This window comes from Acyrthosiphon pisum, chromosome A1, assembly GCF_005508785.2.
Source record: "Acyrthosiphon pisum isolate AL4f chromosome A1, pea_aphid_22Mar2018_4r6ur, whole genome shotgun sequence".
Taxonomy (NCBI): Eukaryota; Metazoa; Arthropoda; class Insecta; order Hemiptera; family Aphididae; genus Acyrthosiphon; species Acyrthosiphon pisum.
In genome coordinates, this window is record NC_042494.1 from 121,431,803 (window position 1) to 121,450,471 (window position 18,669).

The window sequence follows — 18,669 nt, forward strand, 5'->3', positions numbered from 1 at the left end:
TACTTATAAGATATAGGTATAACGTCAATATGGTAGAAAATATAAATACACATGCTATTTTTCATCTTATTTTATTTTAATAAACTAATAATAACCTATATAAACATATGGCTATAATTTAATCAATACATTTTCATTTTAATTACTAAAAATGAAATAATATGTTAAATCATATCATAATATATTATTATAAATAATATCTTGGACCATAGTATCGAGATTTATTTATATGTATAAATTAAAGTTCTTAAAATCAATTATTTACACTAACTAGGCACCCGATCAAAGGTAAATCGGACAAACTTAAGGAGAAACGCACGTTGTGTTATAGTCCATCGGATACTGTCCATTCTGCGTGGAACTGGAGTGGCACCTAACGAGACATACTGTACCGAGGGCAACTACAGGTGGGTTGTCGGCCTGAGATGTCATGCGGATGATTCCGTGGGACGTGAGCCTTTGCGTTGACCGGGCCACGTTCTCGTTGAGCCGCGACAACGGCTTAGCGCGGTGTATACTACAACACACGGCCGAACGCGAAACATAAGGCGAAGCAGGAGCTGAATTAGCTCGACGGCAGCGATAAATATGAAATATGGCTTGCAGCGGTGGCACTTGCAGCAGACGCAGACGCAGGAAAAGGATCAGCAGGACGAATTTGAAGATCAGCCGCTGCCAAAGGACCATTGAGAGCATATTATGTAATGGAAATGACGGGAAACCGGCCCTCCCGTGAGCGACGGTGGTTTTGTTCCGCTCCTGGTTCCATTAAATCTCACTCCTAAAGACTAAAATACAATTCCGGATAGTATTTGTGAAACATATATTATTTTGTACACACCAAGTAAAAATAAATGTTCAGGTTAAATTTATTTAGGTGTTAATATTTAGTTCAAATGTTTGACCAACGTAAAGTTCTGAATTTATGATTAGTACATCAAAGTTTTTCACAAAACTATATTCCTGTACAAGTATAAAGATGCCAACCTATATACACTTACTTTTTGAAGTAGACGGTTAATACTTATAAACATTATATATCCTAATAAAATGTGGTAAACAAGAGGTTTAACTGGGTTTAAGTTTTCCCCGATCGTTTAAGTATAGTGTATACTACAACTTAAGCATCTAAAAGAATAATCTCTTGCCTCTGTGAAATTATTTTTGGCTCTTGTTTAACACACGATATATACCGCAGTGATGTGGTGTATACTGTATAATATATAGGTTTAGATATAATGACGGATCTATATGGTGGTCAACCCCAATATATTATGTTTACCGTATATTATCGATAACACAATTTATAATTTTTTTCTGTCGCATTGATTTTCATTATACTAAGATTAAATCGTATATATTTTCTAGACTTGAAATCTCCAACGCGTATAGGTCAAGGCTGTTTCTGAAGGGTCTGACTCCAGGGGTCTGGACACCCCCCCCCCCCCCGAAATGTCTTCAATAAGTCTTATTTTTAACCAATAATATCAAAACCTAAATTCAATAAAGTTACAATATACATGTTTTGACCCCCCCCCCCCCCACTTATTGAACCATATTAGTTTAATCCTCCGTTAAAATAACATTTATGGAACATTAAGTTTTTATTTATACTGATGTATATTAATACAATATGAAATACATAAAATAATACTTTATAAAAATAACTAACTATAATTAAAAATTAAAATATCATTTACATAAACGATAATGATATTACGTTATACAATGTACACTGTCTTTCCTTTTCTTACAATTACTATTTTAAAACTATACCTAAATCGTCTTAATTAACTCTGAGTTATTTCTTTTGCTGTCCACATGTGTTTACATTTACAGTAAATAATCCTGAAAAATATAAAAATTATAAATATACAATACTTTTTTAGCATTTATATAATATATTTACTCACATAAATATTATTAATAAAGGAAAAGTTAAGATTATGTTTAACAAAAACACAGCACCAGGTAAGTATTCAAATGTTAAGTTATACGTTGCACTGTATAATGAAACTAAAATGAATGACATGAATGTGCTCATTAATCCTTGGACAGAATTTAATCGACCTAATATACATAAATAATAATAACACGACATTTAAATTCAATTAAAAACATAAATATAGGTACATTATTATGAAAATGTGTAGATATAGGTACTAACCAAGTTTTTCGTTTTCTACGATTTTAGATGTCAATGAAGTAGAAATAGTGAGTGCAGTACCATGGAAAAAGTCAATTAATGGAACTATAAATAATAATTTTAGTATTAAATGTTATGATACAAAATGCTTGATCTCATGCATTATAATAATTGATTTTTATATTTACTGATGTATAGTTGCCAAGGTTCGTTGGCAAAAACGTAACACACTGCTGCAAGAATATCAAATGTGCATGCAATATAACCTATAATTGCATCATTTATTTTCAGACGGTGGCTCAAAACAGTAACAGAAAACAATGTACCTAGAAGTTAGATTTAGATAAGTGGTTGATGATAATCATAGTTAACTAAACAAGACGATATTAATTTGCAATGCTTTATTTGAGTAGGTTACCAGGTGGCAGATACTACACTTACATCGAATCTTTTTTCATTTGTAATATACTAAACTGTAAAAGTACTATTTAATTACCAAAATGTTATAATAGATGCAAATCAAATAAAAAAGTTGTACCTATATTGGCTAAATCTTATGCAATATTTGAAACAGGGGTCCTGCACTTAAAGGCTATAATAGTTATGCATATTGACTGAAGATTGTTATTAAATAAAATCAGCTATATCGGTATTGAAGAATCTTAATTGCGAAATTGAAAACAGATTGGAACATCATTGGTTTGGAATGATGGACAAATTGAAATGAGGAACAGTGAATACTGTTATTATATTTATATACATAATATAATCAAAAAATCATATACCTCGTAGCTTGTATGATATAAATTATTTACTAGTAAACGCATAAATCGCATCTACCTAGGTTAAAATAGTGAGACAGTTCAAACAAATCTAACTTAATACATTGTCTTAAATTATAATGATTCAAAAACTTCATATTATATTTTGTTTTCTTATACTATAATTATTATGGTGTAATTTTTTATAACTAAAGATTTTTTTTATTATTTTTGTTACCTACTGTTTTATTTCTGAAGAGTTTATTATGTAATGTATACAGATAAAAGATTCTTTCATCACGAGCGAGGCAATATCTTGGAAATATCTACAAGTAATTACATTTTATTTTTTAGTTTAAGAATAAATATTTAATTCTTTGTATCATAATTTATTATGCTAATTATTTATTACTAAGAAACATAGGAAATATTAACAAATATAATGGTAAATATTCGAAAAATAAAAAATAATTAAGAATTCCATGTAATTCCTTATATTATATATTGCCTGTTTACAATTAATTATAATCTCGTTGTATATATATTTTCCTGACAAGATGGCGTTTCAACGAATTAATATGTATGCAACTGTTTATAATTGGTTTTTTATGAGGTCAGTCACTGCAGTTTTGATAGACGTGTTGATTATTGTTAATTAAACGAAAAACATTTTTTAATAATAACATGTTATCAATAAATTTCACAAAAATAACGGGTTCTCACCACATACTAATGTATTTGTCATAAAATGTTTGATAAAACAATAACATCATTGTTAAAATCATAAATGTGCTTTTATACGGTGTCATAAAAAAGTTTAATATATTATTAAAAACGTAGGTACTTACAAAGTTTGTATTTATTTTTATGAGTGATCGTGCAATATATAATAGCATGTAATAGCATGTAATATATTAAAATCTGGGACGAAACTAAATTGTTTAAAACTGAGTTTCCCGATTGCCTCCCAAGTGCGTCCGAGATAAGGTATCATCCAAGTGTGTCCCTTGAAAAAGAAAGTTTTTTTGACGTATTGGGGAGATCTATTAACAAAACACGCTATGATTTCTACCTTCCAATTCGGGATGTATAGATATAGTTTTATATTGGTTATTTTACTTTTTTTAATTATTTAATTTTGCTATCGTAACTTTATAGGCTTGTATAGCTATTACTGTATACGTTGGTCAGTACAATTTCTACTAATATTATCAAATACATTCAAATACACTTCACTTAAAGCAAAACGTATACGAAATGTTGATAAATACATACAGCCTGATAATAGTCTCCCAATTCCACGAGGGGCACCCGCCTAACCATCAATACGACAGGCGTCGACAGTGCTCCCAGTGTTAATCTGTTTTCCCAATAGCGTCGTAGATGTACCGAATGTTCATCTCCAGAAAAAGATAATTTTTTAAGTCAAAAGAATGCGTCAGAGTACATTTTTGTATACAGGAAGCTATAGAATTACCCAGAACGAAACCACAAGGTATTGAAATGGCGGCTGCATACCAGTGGAGTCCCAAAGATAACTACAAAAAAGCTCTATTCCGAATTACGTTCCTTGTGCTTTGTGCGTTATGACAGTGTTGCAGTTTAATTAATATTTACCATTTTTAGATGTGCGTTTAACACACATTCATACTTAACTTAATGACAACAGTTAGCGACTTTCAATAATTTTTTTTTATTAATTATCCCGCGGCAACTTAGGCCATTGGGAGGAGGGGTGGAACAGTAGGTTTTTGACGGTAGGGGTGTGTTACACGTGGGTGTATTTTTGGCAGAATTTTTGAATGGGGCACCCGTAGGTATCTGCCATGCCCCGGAGTGGGAGATGGCGGCACTTGTTCTCCGGACACCGTGACTTGCCCGGAGAAAAATGCCACCCAGTGACCGGGGATCGAACCCGTGACTGCGAGCACCGCAGCCGACGCGTTGACCGCTCGGCCACCTCGTCCCCCACTTTCAATAATTATAATATAGGTGTATTGTGTATAACATATTATATTTATGTTTTATTGTTTATAATTATTATTTCACGACATGTATATAATATGTTATATTATCGTGGAAAATTCCAAATTTAACAAACAAGAGCTTATAAAATAATTTATATAATTTCATTTCTTACGGGTGCAATAATAATAATTTAAAAACAATATTTAAATGAAAACTGCAAAATAACATATTTCACCTCCTTGTAATAATAATTATGCTACAGATGGTCGATGTAACAATGGCAAGGAAAATTATTTCCATAATAATATACCATATTTAATTTTTTTTATTAAATTTATCTGTCAAGGTTTTTACAACGATAGTTGTTATAGCCTACTTTTAAATTATAATATATAAGCTGGGGGACGGAGTGGCCGAGCAAACTAAAGTTGGTTGCGATGCTTGTTCTTCGAACTCGACAACGGGCGGCAATCTTCGGGCAGCACGGTGTCCGGAGAGAGAGGCCGCCATCCCTCACCCGGACATGGCAGATACCTACGGTTGCCCACTTAAAAATTCTGCCAAAACAAACACACACGTGTTCAAAACTTACAGTATCTTCCTCCACAGTTCCACAGACTAATGACCTCAGTTGTCGAAGCCTCAACCCCCCCCCCCAAAAAAAAAAAAAAACATTAGGTGTATACCAAAAATTATTGACAATTGTAGGTTTAAGTTTATATTGTGGGAAATACATTTATTGCTTCAATGTTTTTTTTTTGTTAAGTGCGTGTGGAGTGAGGCTGGGTCACAATTATGTGATGATTGATTGCATAGTTTTCCTTGCACGTGCTGCATGTAGGGGCTGGTTCTTAGGTGACGACTAATGAGGAAGGAGCGTATTAGATTCGTTTATCGCATTCTAAATCAGATGATTATCACATCGACACTTTTTTTTACAAATTTATTTTTAAAAATATGGGCCGCAAACAGAACGATATTTTTACAGCTGGATGCAACTAGTAACAACCTGAAATTGCTTACACTCCAGAAATCAATAGGTAGCGTGTTCGCGAGTATTGAACACCATAAATAATAGAAGAATGTATTGGCCAATGGCCATACAACCTTATCAGGTGGGAATTAATTCTTCTTCTTAATTTATTAATTCTTCTATTATCTATATTGTTCACAATTTAAAATAATCCCATCACGATGTTGATGAACGAAATTAAATAATTTAAAAAAAAATGAATTATTAGTACCTACATTTAGTAGCACTGTTTAAGAATTGTAATTTTTTATTAATTATTATTAACAAAGTATCAATTGGGATAATATCCACAGTACTTAAGTATTATATCATTGTCTATTGATAAACTATGTGTAATGTTATGTGTAATGTATATTAGTAATCATACTAATTTATTACTATACATAATCTTAAATAGGGTATCATAATATAATTATTTACTATAAGCTTTATAGTAAGTTGTTGAAATAGGTAATTTACATTTGGAGTGATAACAATTTGGCTTCCAGCTACGGAGTGCGGAGTCTTTTGGGTTATGGCCTGTGATAAAGGTATATGGTACATAAAAAATGGGACGATCTTAGAATATCCCCGTTTGAAAAGGTATTTTGGGATTCAAAAAGCAATGACCCTTTTAATCTTTCTTTACGCCATTAATCAACTGATAATAATCTTGGATGCACCACAAAGTACAGTTCTATCGTTTTAGGAATTTAAGTCCAACTCAGAATAGTAAATTTGACAAAGATTAACATAATTAAATTATTCAATCGAATAAAAGTAGTCAGTACAGCAACAACTTTCAGCATCTTGGCGGCTATATTTTATAATATTTTAAACAGTATTTTTTTGTAAATCAATAGACTATTTAGAAAATAACTACTCAAATTGACTATAATGTATAGGTTTACATACATTTAGCCATATTGGTACTTGTTAAGTTATAAATATACTAAAACTATAAATATTTTATTACAATGATAAATTATCAAATAATCTGGAACCCCTAATTCAATATAAGAAAAAAGATAGATTATTAATTTGAACTATATACAGTATTCTATTTACCTACTTAAAAACTTCAACAGTTTATAACTATTACATACAAACAATATAGAGATAATTAAAACTTTTAAACGCTTTCGAAAAAGAAAATGTTTATTGTTCTACCTATGTATCCAGTATTATCGAATTAAATGAACTATATGCAGAGTTGGGTAAAGTTGGGATACTTTCATTTAATAGTTTTGAATACGTCGTATAAATCGAATAAACATTATAGACTTAAATTACCTTATTACAATTTGGCTCTAAAAAACAAATCAAATAATCAACGTCTGATTCAATTATAAAAAATATAATTTGAAATAAAAATTGAAAAACAGACGAATCTATAAATCTTAAGGAACATTGTTATCCGTGAAGAAGCGGGAGGGGGATTGAAAATGCTATATTTTTAAGCTAATTATAATTGAAACTTTTTATTTATCAAAAACAATTTTCGCCATCAATTTTTTTTGTGGGGAGGGTGTCCACTGACATCACGACATACTCCCAAAAGGTCACGGTCTTCAGAAACAAGTTATACATAATATATACCTACTATAATTCAAATCACGCACTGCTTACAGCATATTATTATTTTTTAGATGAGGACGGTATTAATTTAATCCTACCTATAATAAGATATAATAAACATATTCAAACAATAACAATGATTGCATAATAGTTTTCTAATTTAATTTTGTTAATTATCATTATATTGTTATACATTAAAATTATATTTTTATATTTTATTAAACAAAATTATAACTCACCAAAAAATATCGTCAACATTTTATAAGCAGCAAAATAACTGTATTCCACTTCATACCATTTAAATTTAAATCTCATAAATAAATATGAGACAGCATACTCACCTAAAACATTAAACAATTTTAATTTCAACTGAAATTAATTTACTTAGGTACTCAGTTTATCATATCATGATAAATTCACTAATTCGAAGAATTCAAATAAACTGTATAGAAATTATAACCATTTTTTATACTAAAAATTTTCAGGAGAACAAAGAACAACACCTCAAAAGCTCTAAATATTTAATTTGTAGAGTTTTTATTCAAATTTAAAATGTGTACTCTCGAAGTATGTCCTGCACATTTCCCTATAACACTGACTAGTTAGTTTTTCTTTGATAAACTGAATTACTATTGATATTATACAACGTGGATCAGTGATTCAAAAGTCTTCATACAATTTCAAATATGCATATTTAATTTTATTAAAATTGATTATGATTGTTGATATTATTTATTTTTTGTTCATAACTTATGATAATATAGGTAGGTAGATACCTATAACTAATATAACTAATATGGATATGCACCGGATACATCGTTAATGATTATAATTTGTATAATATATTATACAAACCCAATAAACGTGAAGCAAGTCGGTTTGTGAAATTGTTTTCAAAAAATATCGATAGGTAGTTTTATACACTCTTATACATTTTACAACGTAAACAATAATAAGAATTTAAGACTAAATCAGACATTGGCAAAATACTTTCAAAATAATATTAAAATACAAAATGCATTTGATTTTATTATTTTAATGAGTAATTGCAAATACTGAAGTACATGATACTATATGTAGATAGGTACATTTGAATAAAAGTACATAATTAAATAAAAATAAATTGTAAAGTTATAAGTTTAAGTATTTTCAATAAATTGATGGTTGTTTTTCAAAAGCCTAATTGTTTCGATTCTTCAGAAAACGTTGACTAAGTTTGAGTTAAAAAAATGTATTCAATCGGTAGTGGTTATATTTATTTTCAAAATTATAATTTATAAATATTACCTTCATTCATATTATATCTCACCATATTTTCATACGCAACTTGTTTTTCTTAAAAATTTGTCTAAAAATAAATAAAAATTGAACTCGAAAGCACGATTAGAGATATATCTTAAAGGTACCTCTAATCGTACTTGAAAGTTAATTTGTAATTTGTATAACTATACCTACTTATTAATTATTTTCGAATATGTACAAGGTAATTTCATTTTTTTAAACCATATTATTATTTATCATTGTGAAATAGAAACAAAAACATATTTGTTTTAACAACTAAATTTTATTCCATTCTGAATAGGGTACAAAATATTGTTTATTTTATGATTTATAATTCTATATTTATTGATTTTTAAACAATCGCTGCTTTATCTTTATGTTCAATGTATTAAAAACCAAATAATGAGGATTGATATAATACTAGCTAATATAAGAACTTACTAAAAGGGAATCGAAATATTGAAAATCATTTTTAAGCTAAACAAATTTCTAATTATACATATTTTATGCTATGCTTAAAAAATAAAAAATAACTATTATTATATTCTATAATAATTAATGACTACCGTGTTTAAATATAGTAAGATGTATTATGAGCAATTTACTGTTGATTATTTTGAAACTTAAAAATTATAGGATCAAATGGATTTAATATAGTATAATAGGTACTATTTATATATTTTCAAAATATTATTTAAATTATAAAATAACTTACCTCCAATTCTTCCCACTAAAACAGCCTGACACATTAGTAATGCTGCTAACGTAATTGAATAATTTTTACTGCTTCCTTTAAATACATTCAAATAATTTTGCATAAAATATTTTGGTTTCAGCCAAACAACATTTTTGTCGTAAGGCATAGAAGTGTCTTTAATAAATATTAAACCAACCGCAAAAGCGGTTAAATTTAACGAAATAGGTACTAAAAATGCACCATAAAATCCTAGACCAACGTTTAAAAACCCAGCCAGTCCTGTCCCAATTAAAGTACTTATAGTGTAAATTGCATTTATGATTCCGTATTTTAATGTTCTGGATTCATTAGTACAATTATCTGATATATAGGATATTAAACCTACCCAGAACATATTTCGGGAACCAAATAACCCTGGTGTTATGGCTTCAAAAAGCGCAGCGATTTGTGGAGACCAGTTCCAAAAAAAAACATTTAAAATGCATAAACTATCAGTTATGACTTGACCTATAAGTGGTATTAAAATCAATGGTCTCCGACGTCTGCCATGACTGTCACTCCATGGACCTGGAACGAATTTTATTAATGTATTAACTCGCAACTATATCTAGACATCGATTAGTATGTAAACGAAACAAATAATATATATATAAAAATATATACCTACATTATACATGCATTATAAAAAGGTAGCCAATACAATATTTGGATGAAAAGTTGATTGATCTATATCTTACTGTATTATTTGCTATGTGCATATAACTTATAAATCTACCTTATACCTACAGCTATATATATATTACCAGTTTATATAGGTATTCCAATTAGTTTTATTTAGATTTTAAAAGTCTGGTATGTCATCAATTGGTATTTGATACCTACATTGTTATTAATATTATTTAAATAATATGTTTATATACTTGACCTGTGTGGCTGTGTAATAGGTTACCTATAGCTCAAGCACAATATTACCTAATATGAAAATTATAGACTATTTTTAAATTTAAATTTAAATTGAGAAATTAATACCCATCAAATAATGTATAGAATCAAAGGTGGGCATTAACTAGTTAGTTTATTTTCTAATCAACTTATGAACTTAACTAGTTTAATTTACAGTTGAAATAACTTAACTTTTCTCAGTTGATTTAAAAAAATCCATCAAGTTAAATACATTTTGAAATTGTTTGTTTATACGTAAATATTACTATTACATATAAAGATCATGTACTCATCTTTACTTATTATGACATTCAATTGCTATACGATATAAAAAAATAAATTTTTTAATTTATTAATTTGAGATGAGTATAGTTTAAATCAATAAATAAAAGTAAAGTAAAAGTAAAAGTAAAAGGGTATACAGTGTACATTAAGATAAAAGTTCAATAAAATTGTTTTTTATAATTTATAAATTAGAAACTAGAAAGACACATTCACTCTTTATGTGATTTACATACTAATTAAAAAAAAAAAAATTAACTTTTTTTTAACTGAGTTATTTTAATATTTTTTCTATATTAACTTTTAACTTATCAAGTTAAATTTTTAATTTGTTAACTGTTAACTTTTAACTTATCGATTTTGTGTCCTCTTAACTTAACTTGAGTTAATTATTTCCATTAACTTGCCCACCTTTGTATAGAGTACATTACCACGTACATAGTACTACCGTATAATAACTATTTATGTATAAGGAGGTACCAAACAATCAAACAAAAAAATGCCTATTTTTTTTTTTAAATATGTTCCCTGAATAATTAAAGATACTTTTATTGAACCACGCGTACAATATGTAAGGTATTTTAATAATATGTATTAATATTATTGTATTTCAAATTTGCTAAAAATAAAGCCAACACCGATGACGAGTGCCGAAATAAAGGGGAAGTATTCAAACTATTTCAAAGTCATAAACATAAAACTGCATACCAAACGAACCCAATGTTAAATCGAAAAACGATGAACTTGTGAGTGGTTTTTGAACTTAAATGGTAATTTCTGGTGACTACAACAGGTGACAGGTATTGCAGAAATGTAAGAAATAAGTAACCATTGGATCTTCATTCGCATAGATAAGAAGGACACGTGTGATAATAACCGACCGCAGACATGAGGATATTAACAATTATTACTATAATCATATTGCATTTTAATATACCTAATATTATTCAAGTACCTAGGTATATGGGCATATGGCTACTCATATATGACCTAACAATACCTACTACGTACTACAGTAGTCTAGGCCATAGTCGAAGATATCGTATTCTAATGCATATTGCTGTCTGTCGACCGTCGTCGTTATTATCGGGCAACGATTGTTGTTATACCTACCTACTCCTTATTGCATTTGCATATTATCTATAGTGTATATTGTTACATATTATTATGCTATTATTGTTATTATTACTACTTAGTTATTACTAATAGTATAATAAATGTACTAAATGTATAATAATAATATTATCACGATGTTCCGCCGACTTACCCGCGAGTATGATTATCACGACCGGAATGGTGTACTGTATGGCCGCTTTCCACGAGTATATGGTGGACACGACGTGCTGGGCGTGCGCCTCGCCTTCGGTGCACTCGCCGAACGGCACGGACGAGTTGCACGCCTTCCGCAGCAACAGGTTGTTCTGGAAGAACGCGGACATGGACAGCGACACGGAATACAGGGCCGTCACGAAACACTCCATGATGGCCTCGTCTGTCGTTCGTCCTGTGCGGCGGTCGCCGAGAGAGTAACCCTACCCTCCGGGTTACGCGGTGCACGCGGACGATTTTTCAGTGGCGGCGGCGGCGGCGGCTCTCCGACCACTCGAATGAAACGATCGCTTATTGCCTTCGATCTATTACAGTGCACGGCCGCCGGTTATCATTACTTATTTGTCATCGTTCTGCGCAAACAACGGTAGTTGACTGCCATCGTCGTCGTCGTAGCCGGCAAAAGTTTTCCTCTCCCACCCGCAATCGATCTGCGTATTATGATTTATAATATTGTGATAAGTATGATATAGGTACCTCGCCTATATACAGGGCGATTCATTGAGCGCGCTCACGAAATTTTTTACTTTAATAATGAACGACTTTTTTTCGTACAACAGTTATTTTATTTCCTAGTAAAAGCAGATGACTTTTATCGGACATTTAGATGTTTTTAAATCGAAATTCAAACGAGTATTTTTTGAGTTATTTAACTTAGTGTACTAAGAATAATATGTTTGAAAAATATGGGGACTATGATGGTTTTATAATTCTTGTAATAATTGTCCGTGTAAATGAGTAACTTAGGTAGGTACTAGATGAAATATTACATCTATTTATATTTTTGTAAAACCATAATATTGACATTTAGATAACTCAGAAATAAATTATTACAATTTATTATTATTTATTATTACAATTTAGATTTGGATTCCATAAAATAAGAATTTAAATAAATTCATAATTTAAAAAAAATTTGGTGTGAATATGCATGGTGATACACTCTGTATATTAAAATATTTTTTTTTACATCTGCAACATCGATAAATTGTCGTTATAGTAATAGGTAATATGCAATTTGAACAACGCGTTACGACGATACGACGACGGTAACATACATTATTCCCTCGACCCACCGCAGAGTGCAAGGGTGTAATTTGTGAAGCCTTTGCATATTGTGCATGCTCTTTGTTTATTTTTGTTTATCGACATTTTGATGGTTTTATATGTTGTAAAATGATAGTTTTTTTTTCTAGAAAAAGTTATTTTTCCTTACTTATATATATTTCTTGAACATTAGGTGTATAAGTATTATGATTGAATTCTCGTAAACTCTCTATTAAATGTCTCTTTGTTAAATAATTTTAAATTGAAAAAAAATATTAATTATCTTTTTGCATTATGTTTGTACTTATTACTAGTTTTTAATTGATTTTATGACGTGTTAAATATATATTGTATAATATCGTCGTTGACGGGAACAAACCTCTTATGTGCCAAGTTTATTATTTTGAGGTTTTGGTAAAAAATTAGCTATTTTATATTTACTTATAAAATCTCCTATCTGCTATCTGCATCGTAGAATTAATAAAAAAATAATAAATAAATTCTTCTAAGTGTTACATACATTAAATCGTTCGGAGAAATATCTCCTGTGTGGTATCTCCCTCATAGAAAAACCCTCCTATGTGTTAGGTATTAACTATAAATCGTTTATGAAATAACTTTTATGTGAAAAAACAGGGAGGTTTGTTCCCGTCAACGACGATATATTAATATGTTTTCGTTGTGCACAAACGAGTTACACTGTTTAGTGTGTACTTAATACTTAGTAGCTATTCCGTATTCACGTAACACTATATTAAAATATTAAATACGTTGGTCTTTGCCCTTTGGTATTATTCCTACAATCCTACTTAATATATTATTATTGTGCTTAATATGGTTCCAATGTAAGAAAGACTAAGATAAACTTGACCTCTTCATATCGATACCGCGGTTTCCACCCTCAGAGCTCCCAATAGTCATGGGTGAACTAGTGTTTTGTCTACGAATACGATGTTCCTAATTTTTACGTGTTTTTTTCCTTATCTGTAATATTGATATAAATATGAGTCTAATCCCCAGGATATTGGAGACACCACACATCATGTTGCAACTACTAATAATACGTACTGGTCGTTTACACCATTATGTAGTTCTGAATAATAATGTAACATTATCTCGTTTCGTAGTATGTATACTCGTATAAAATCGAATAGCCGCGAAGCCCACGATGTATTTTTTTTTAACACTGTTGGCAATATATTATGGTTTCTATATCGTTGAATACTAGATAATATTACAGCTGCTGCTGAATCGACCTACCGAAAACACTCTTATCGATTCCGATTAATGTTTAATATATTTTGTTATCTATAATCCGTTGCAGGTCAAATGTTTTTTTTCGGAGCAACATAAATCAAAAACCTAAATTATGAGGGGAAAAATTTTAAAAAAATTTACAATAATATTATACTACATGTATATTATCAGGTTGCGCCATCCTGTCATATCTGATCTATCAACTGCATTAGTAATATTAGCAAGGTTGTGAACTTAATAATTTTGCACATTGATGAATTTAATTTATCAATCACAATAAGTAGGTACTTACCTATAATTATTAATAAGTGGTCTAAAAATTACCATTATAAATAAATATGTAGTTTTATTTTGATTACTTTAAAAAATCTAGTGCATAAAACAGCTTAAAAAAAATTATGAATTTGGCGTCTTATATAAATATATAAAATAATAATTAAAAACATAAAAAAAATTATCAATTTTAAATAATATAAATATTATAAGCACAACTATTTAATTACATTTTTGATATTTTACAATTTAGTGGTACTATTCAAGCCATAAACATAATATATACGAGTAATAATATAAAACAAAATATGTTTACCAGACTAATTTCCTTTCACGAAGTAACACAAATTAAAGACATGTAAATGTTTACAATTAGCAGCACAAATTTCAAATAATTAGTAATTACAATTGAACAAATCAAAAACTTGCTTTCCGGTGAGAAATCAACGTCTTTGTCTACACGCATGTACGGTAATATTATAATATTATCACTGTTATCACTAACTGTAATTGCATATTGTACGTTGTGGATCTGAAGGTTTTTTCCTACGATAAATACTTAATAGTTGTATACATACGTATTATAACATGTTGAATATATATTTTTATCGTCTAGTAACTGAGTTTTTACCATTTCCATCGTCTACCAAACGATCAAACCGGATAAATCAGGAATAAATCTAGAAATCAACTATTAGGTAACGATGTCTACGGCATAACATATTGCATCGTGGGACATTAATTATGTATTTATATTCTATGCATATATTTATAACTGTTAGAGTACGTTTGTATTCATAATATACAAAATATTATGAATGGCCTATATGAGATGCAACCTGATTGATTGCGTAATCGTGAAAGTTACTTACACAAAACTGTGTTAGTATGGCTTTGGATAGGTATAATCCAGGGGTCTCCAACCTAAGCTACGGTCCGTGGGCCGAATTCTGCCCGCCAAGGTTTTTTCACTGGACCCCCAAGCTAATTAATGTTTTGAAAATAATATATTTATTATATTATTTTCATTTAGTTTTCATTGTTTTTAATTGATTGAACTAATTAGTTATTTTTTTCTTTTGGCGCTATTCATAACTGCTCATAGTAGTAATTTATACGTTTAAGTAAGTTTACTAACACTAACTAATAATAGAAAAACTCGTTATAAAATGAAAAAGTATAGAAACAAACATTATTTTTTCTAAATAAACCAATCTTATCCATTCTTCAATTTCTGAACCGCTCTATTCCTCTAAAAATGTTGGCCCGCGATGTCAAAGCGACAAAGCGTATCTCAAATTTGGCCCGCCGCACCGTGAAAAAAGTTTGGAGACCCTGGTATAACCTATTGAGTACATAGTAGGCTTATACTCAATGGTACACTCGTGGCTTCCTACATAATTGGCTGTAGGAACAGAAATAAAACAAGTTTTTTTTATAGAAATGGCTTTAAATACATACACCTTGAACCTACCGTGGTTTTGAGTAAAATATATTATTATGTAAATTATAATGATAATAAAATAATATGATACCATTTGCTTTTTGTTTAAGTTGAATCTTATAAAGTGATTCTTGAATTTGATTTGTATGGTTATGTGTCAATGATAACGTGAGTGCATTCGTATCGATTACATATCTTTATTGTTAATATTTACTACCCTGCAGTACGCCTACATTTAAACCAAAACAATAAAGTAGATATTTGTGACTAAGTACTGACGTACTGTTAATCTGTACTACTAGTTTTGATCTGTTTTGATTCTTTTCCTCGGAATGTACACCTCTAAAGATATAACAATTAATCTCCTTTCAAGACCAAAACAATACCTATTATTGGCTATCAATACATAAAGAACAAGTAAAACAATCTAAAAATATGTAGGTGTATTAAATATTTAGTTGAAGCTTTACGAAGTTGATTTATGTACCTATTTGTGGGTCTCTAAAATAAATTGAAAATATGATACTGTCGACAAAATCCATTGTTTCCATTAATTTACCCGACAAACTTGTATACACATAATATCTTAATTGTTTATATTTTGACTCGCCATTCAACCAGCGATCTACATAATATGACATAGTTGTGGATATTGTAGTTAAAGAATTGAAGAAAATTGTTCACAGTTGAATAAAATGGTCGATATATTGCATAAATACACATGTTCATTTATAATAGCTAGTGTAATACAATTTATTATAGTCGTGAGGCATAAAGGTGCATCAACGGCTATTAAAATACATCTGAATATTCTGTTCCTTGGACTCCATAGTATTATTATTATATTATATTTATATCGTGTTTCCCATACTTGTTTTCCTATACCAGAAGTCCTACAATTTAGCCAACACCCTCGTTGCTGTTTTTCGTAGGTCAATGTTGTTTTTGTAAATTTGGTAGGTAGATCATCATTTACAATGTGAGCAGCACTTCAATAGTACAGATGTACAATATTAGTATTGGACAATTAGTCATCCTGGGTTTCTGGTAGCCAATTAATATTTCTTTGTGGCTCGGTACGGTGCAGTGGCTGAAATCAATCACGCAACGTGATTTAGCGTAAACAACTACTACTAGTTCCCGGATGGGTGACCACCCAGGACTACAGTGGCAAAAATCTTGACACACATACACGTGTTGCCAACCAATCATACCAACCATTCCAACCCTACGAACCGTTACAAGCGTTACCCCCACAATAGCTAATGGCCATTGTTGCCGGGCTCTATATTTTATCGCTCTGATATACATGATATTATGATATAATCAATACACTCACATAGTTTGGATTTCAATAAAATAATGTAACTTAGTAAAAATACTCGAAAAAATTTTAATTTATCTATAGATAAAGACTTTCAATGGCCGAAAATATCCTCAATACAGGTTATTTATCAAAGAAATATTAACAAAAATGTTTATATTTAAATTTAAATTTAAAACCATTCAAAAAATGTAATCATAATAATTACGTGTTTTATTCTAACTAAATTTGGATACCTTACTAAGAAATATTTTAAGTGTTAACATACCTAAGTATACCTACATTTTAAAATGTTTTAATTAACTGAAGTTAAATGTCTTAAACAAGATACCATATTGTTATGTGTAAGCTATTAAATATTGTTCAAATTTTTTAACTTAAAATCCATAATGCAAAATTTAGGCTGGTATAAAGGCTTTTTAAAAGTATTTTTTACTACATCGTCTACAAACTATATAGTGGTTACCACTCAGTTTTGTTACTTTATTAACAAACTCTTGAAAATCATGGTATTATTATAACTACAATAACGCCAGTAAATTACATCACTATTTTTAATCAACAATACTCAATAATTAAAGTACCTACTATACAATAATCATTCTATAGCTTATACAAGTTAAAAAAGCTTACTCTGCAAGCGTGTTAAATTCTTGGTTTTTAAACTTATTTTAATACAACACGAAATATTATATTAGATTTCCATATACAATTTATGTGTAGTAACACTACGGACAATAAATAAATACCTTACTAAAAACAATCGTCATTCTTAATTATACACTGGTAACAATAACGGATGAATGGACGGACCACGGACACAACGGGAATATAACATATGTTCTATAACATATTCTATGTTATTGTTATTTAATAGTATGTTACATAGCCAATACATATTGGCTTAGTATGTTCAAGATCTCCCATGACAAATTTCCGTGGACTTACCCCATATTAATCTCCATTAAAAATTTTTAAAACAGTTATATAAAATAGAGTTCTAAAATTATATTCAATCATAATAACTATACATTTTCTCACATTTTTATCTTTGTACTCATAAAACAGTTTTTAAAATCTGTAACTAAAAACCAATCGCTAATTTCTTCATCATAATATAAATAAAATACAATTATAAAAAAATTTAAATGATTTATTCAACAACAAAATTATGAAACATACATTTATTAACAACAAAATAATCTTATGTAATTTAAAAATATCTTAAATAATTAGGTAATCACATTAGGGCATCTCTAAATACTACATCGTGAGTTAATTGTTATTTGGTAATAAAATATTATATTGCTTTTCACGTGATCCTACTC

The 18,669-nt window shown here is 29.5% G+C and overlaps 1 protein-coding gene across 2 annotated transcripts; it reads right to left on the minus strand.

The window, feature by feature from the left end:
• Positions 1–1,585: 1,585 nt before the first annotated feature.
• Positions 1,586–12,404, minus strand: LOC100160646 (proton-coupled folate transporter). Of its 2 annotated transcripts, none has more exons than XM_001946126.4 (7): positions 11,935–12,402; positions 9,462–10,010; positions 7,705–7,806; positions 2,335–2,472; positions 2,168–2,251; positions 1,914–2,070; positions 1,586–1,848 (listed from the first exon to the last, which is right to left on the minus strand). In XM_001946126.4, exons 1-7 carry the CDS (start codon positions 12,146–12,148, stop codon positions 1,791–1,793), a joined length of 1,302 nt encoding a protein of 433 aa, XP_001946161.2. In that variant the 5' UTR covers positions 12,149–12,402; the 3' UTR covers positions 1,586–1,790. The 2 variants fall into 2 exon arrangements, with proteins under 2 accessions (XP_001946161.2, XP_016660972.1); XM_016805483.2 differs by having other exon boundaries at positions 1,655–1,848; positions 9,462–9,536; positions 11,935–12,404.
• Positions 12,405–18,669: the final 6,265 nt, after the last annotated feature.

Bases quoted from the DNA above. Each gene is read 5' to 3' on its own strand.
- LOC100160646 (XM_001946126.4), bottom strand. From the start codon at position 12,148: ATGGAGTGTTTCGTGACGGCCCTGTATTCCGTGTCGCTGTCCATGTCC. The intron at 2,252-2,334 runs GTAAATATAAAA...TATTATTTATAG, and splicing joins ACCTTGGCAACTATACATCA to TTCCATTAATTGACTTTTTC. The intron at 2,071-2,167 runs GTTAGTACCTAT...TATGTATATTAG, and splicing joins CGTAGAAAACGAAAAACTTG to GTCGATTAAATTCTGTCCAA.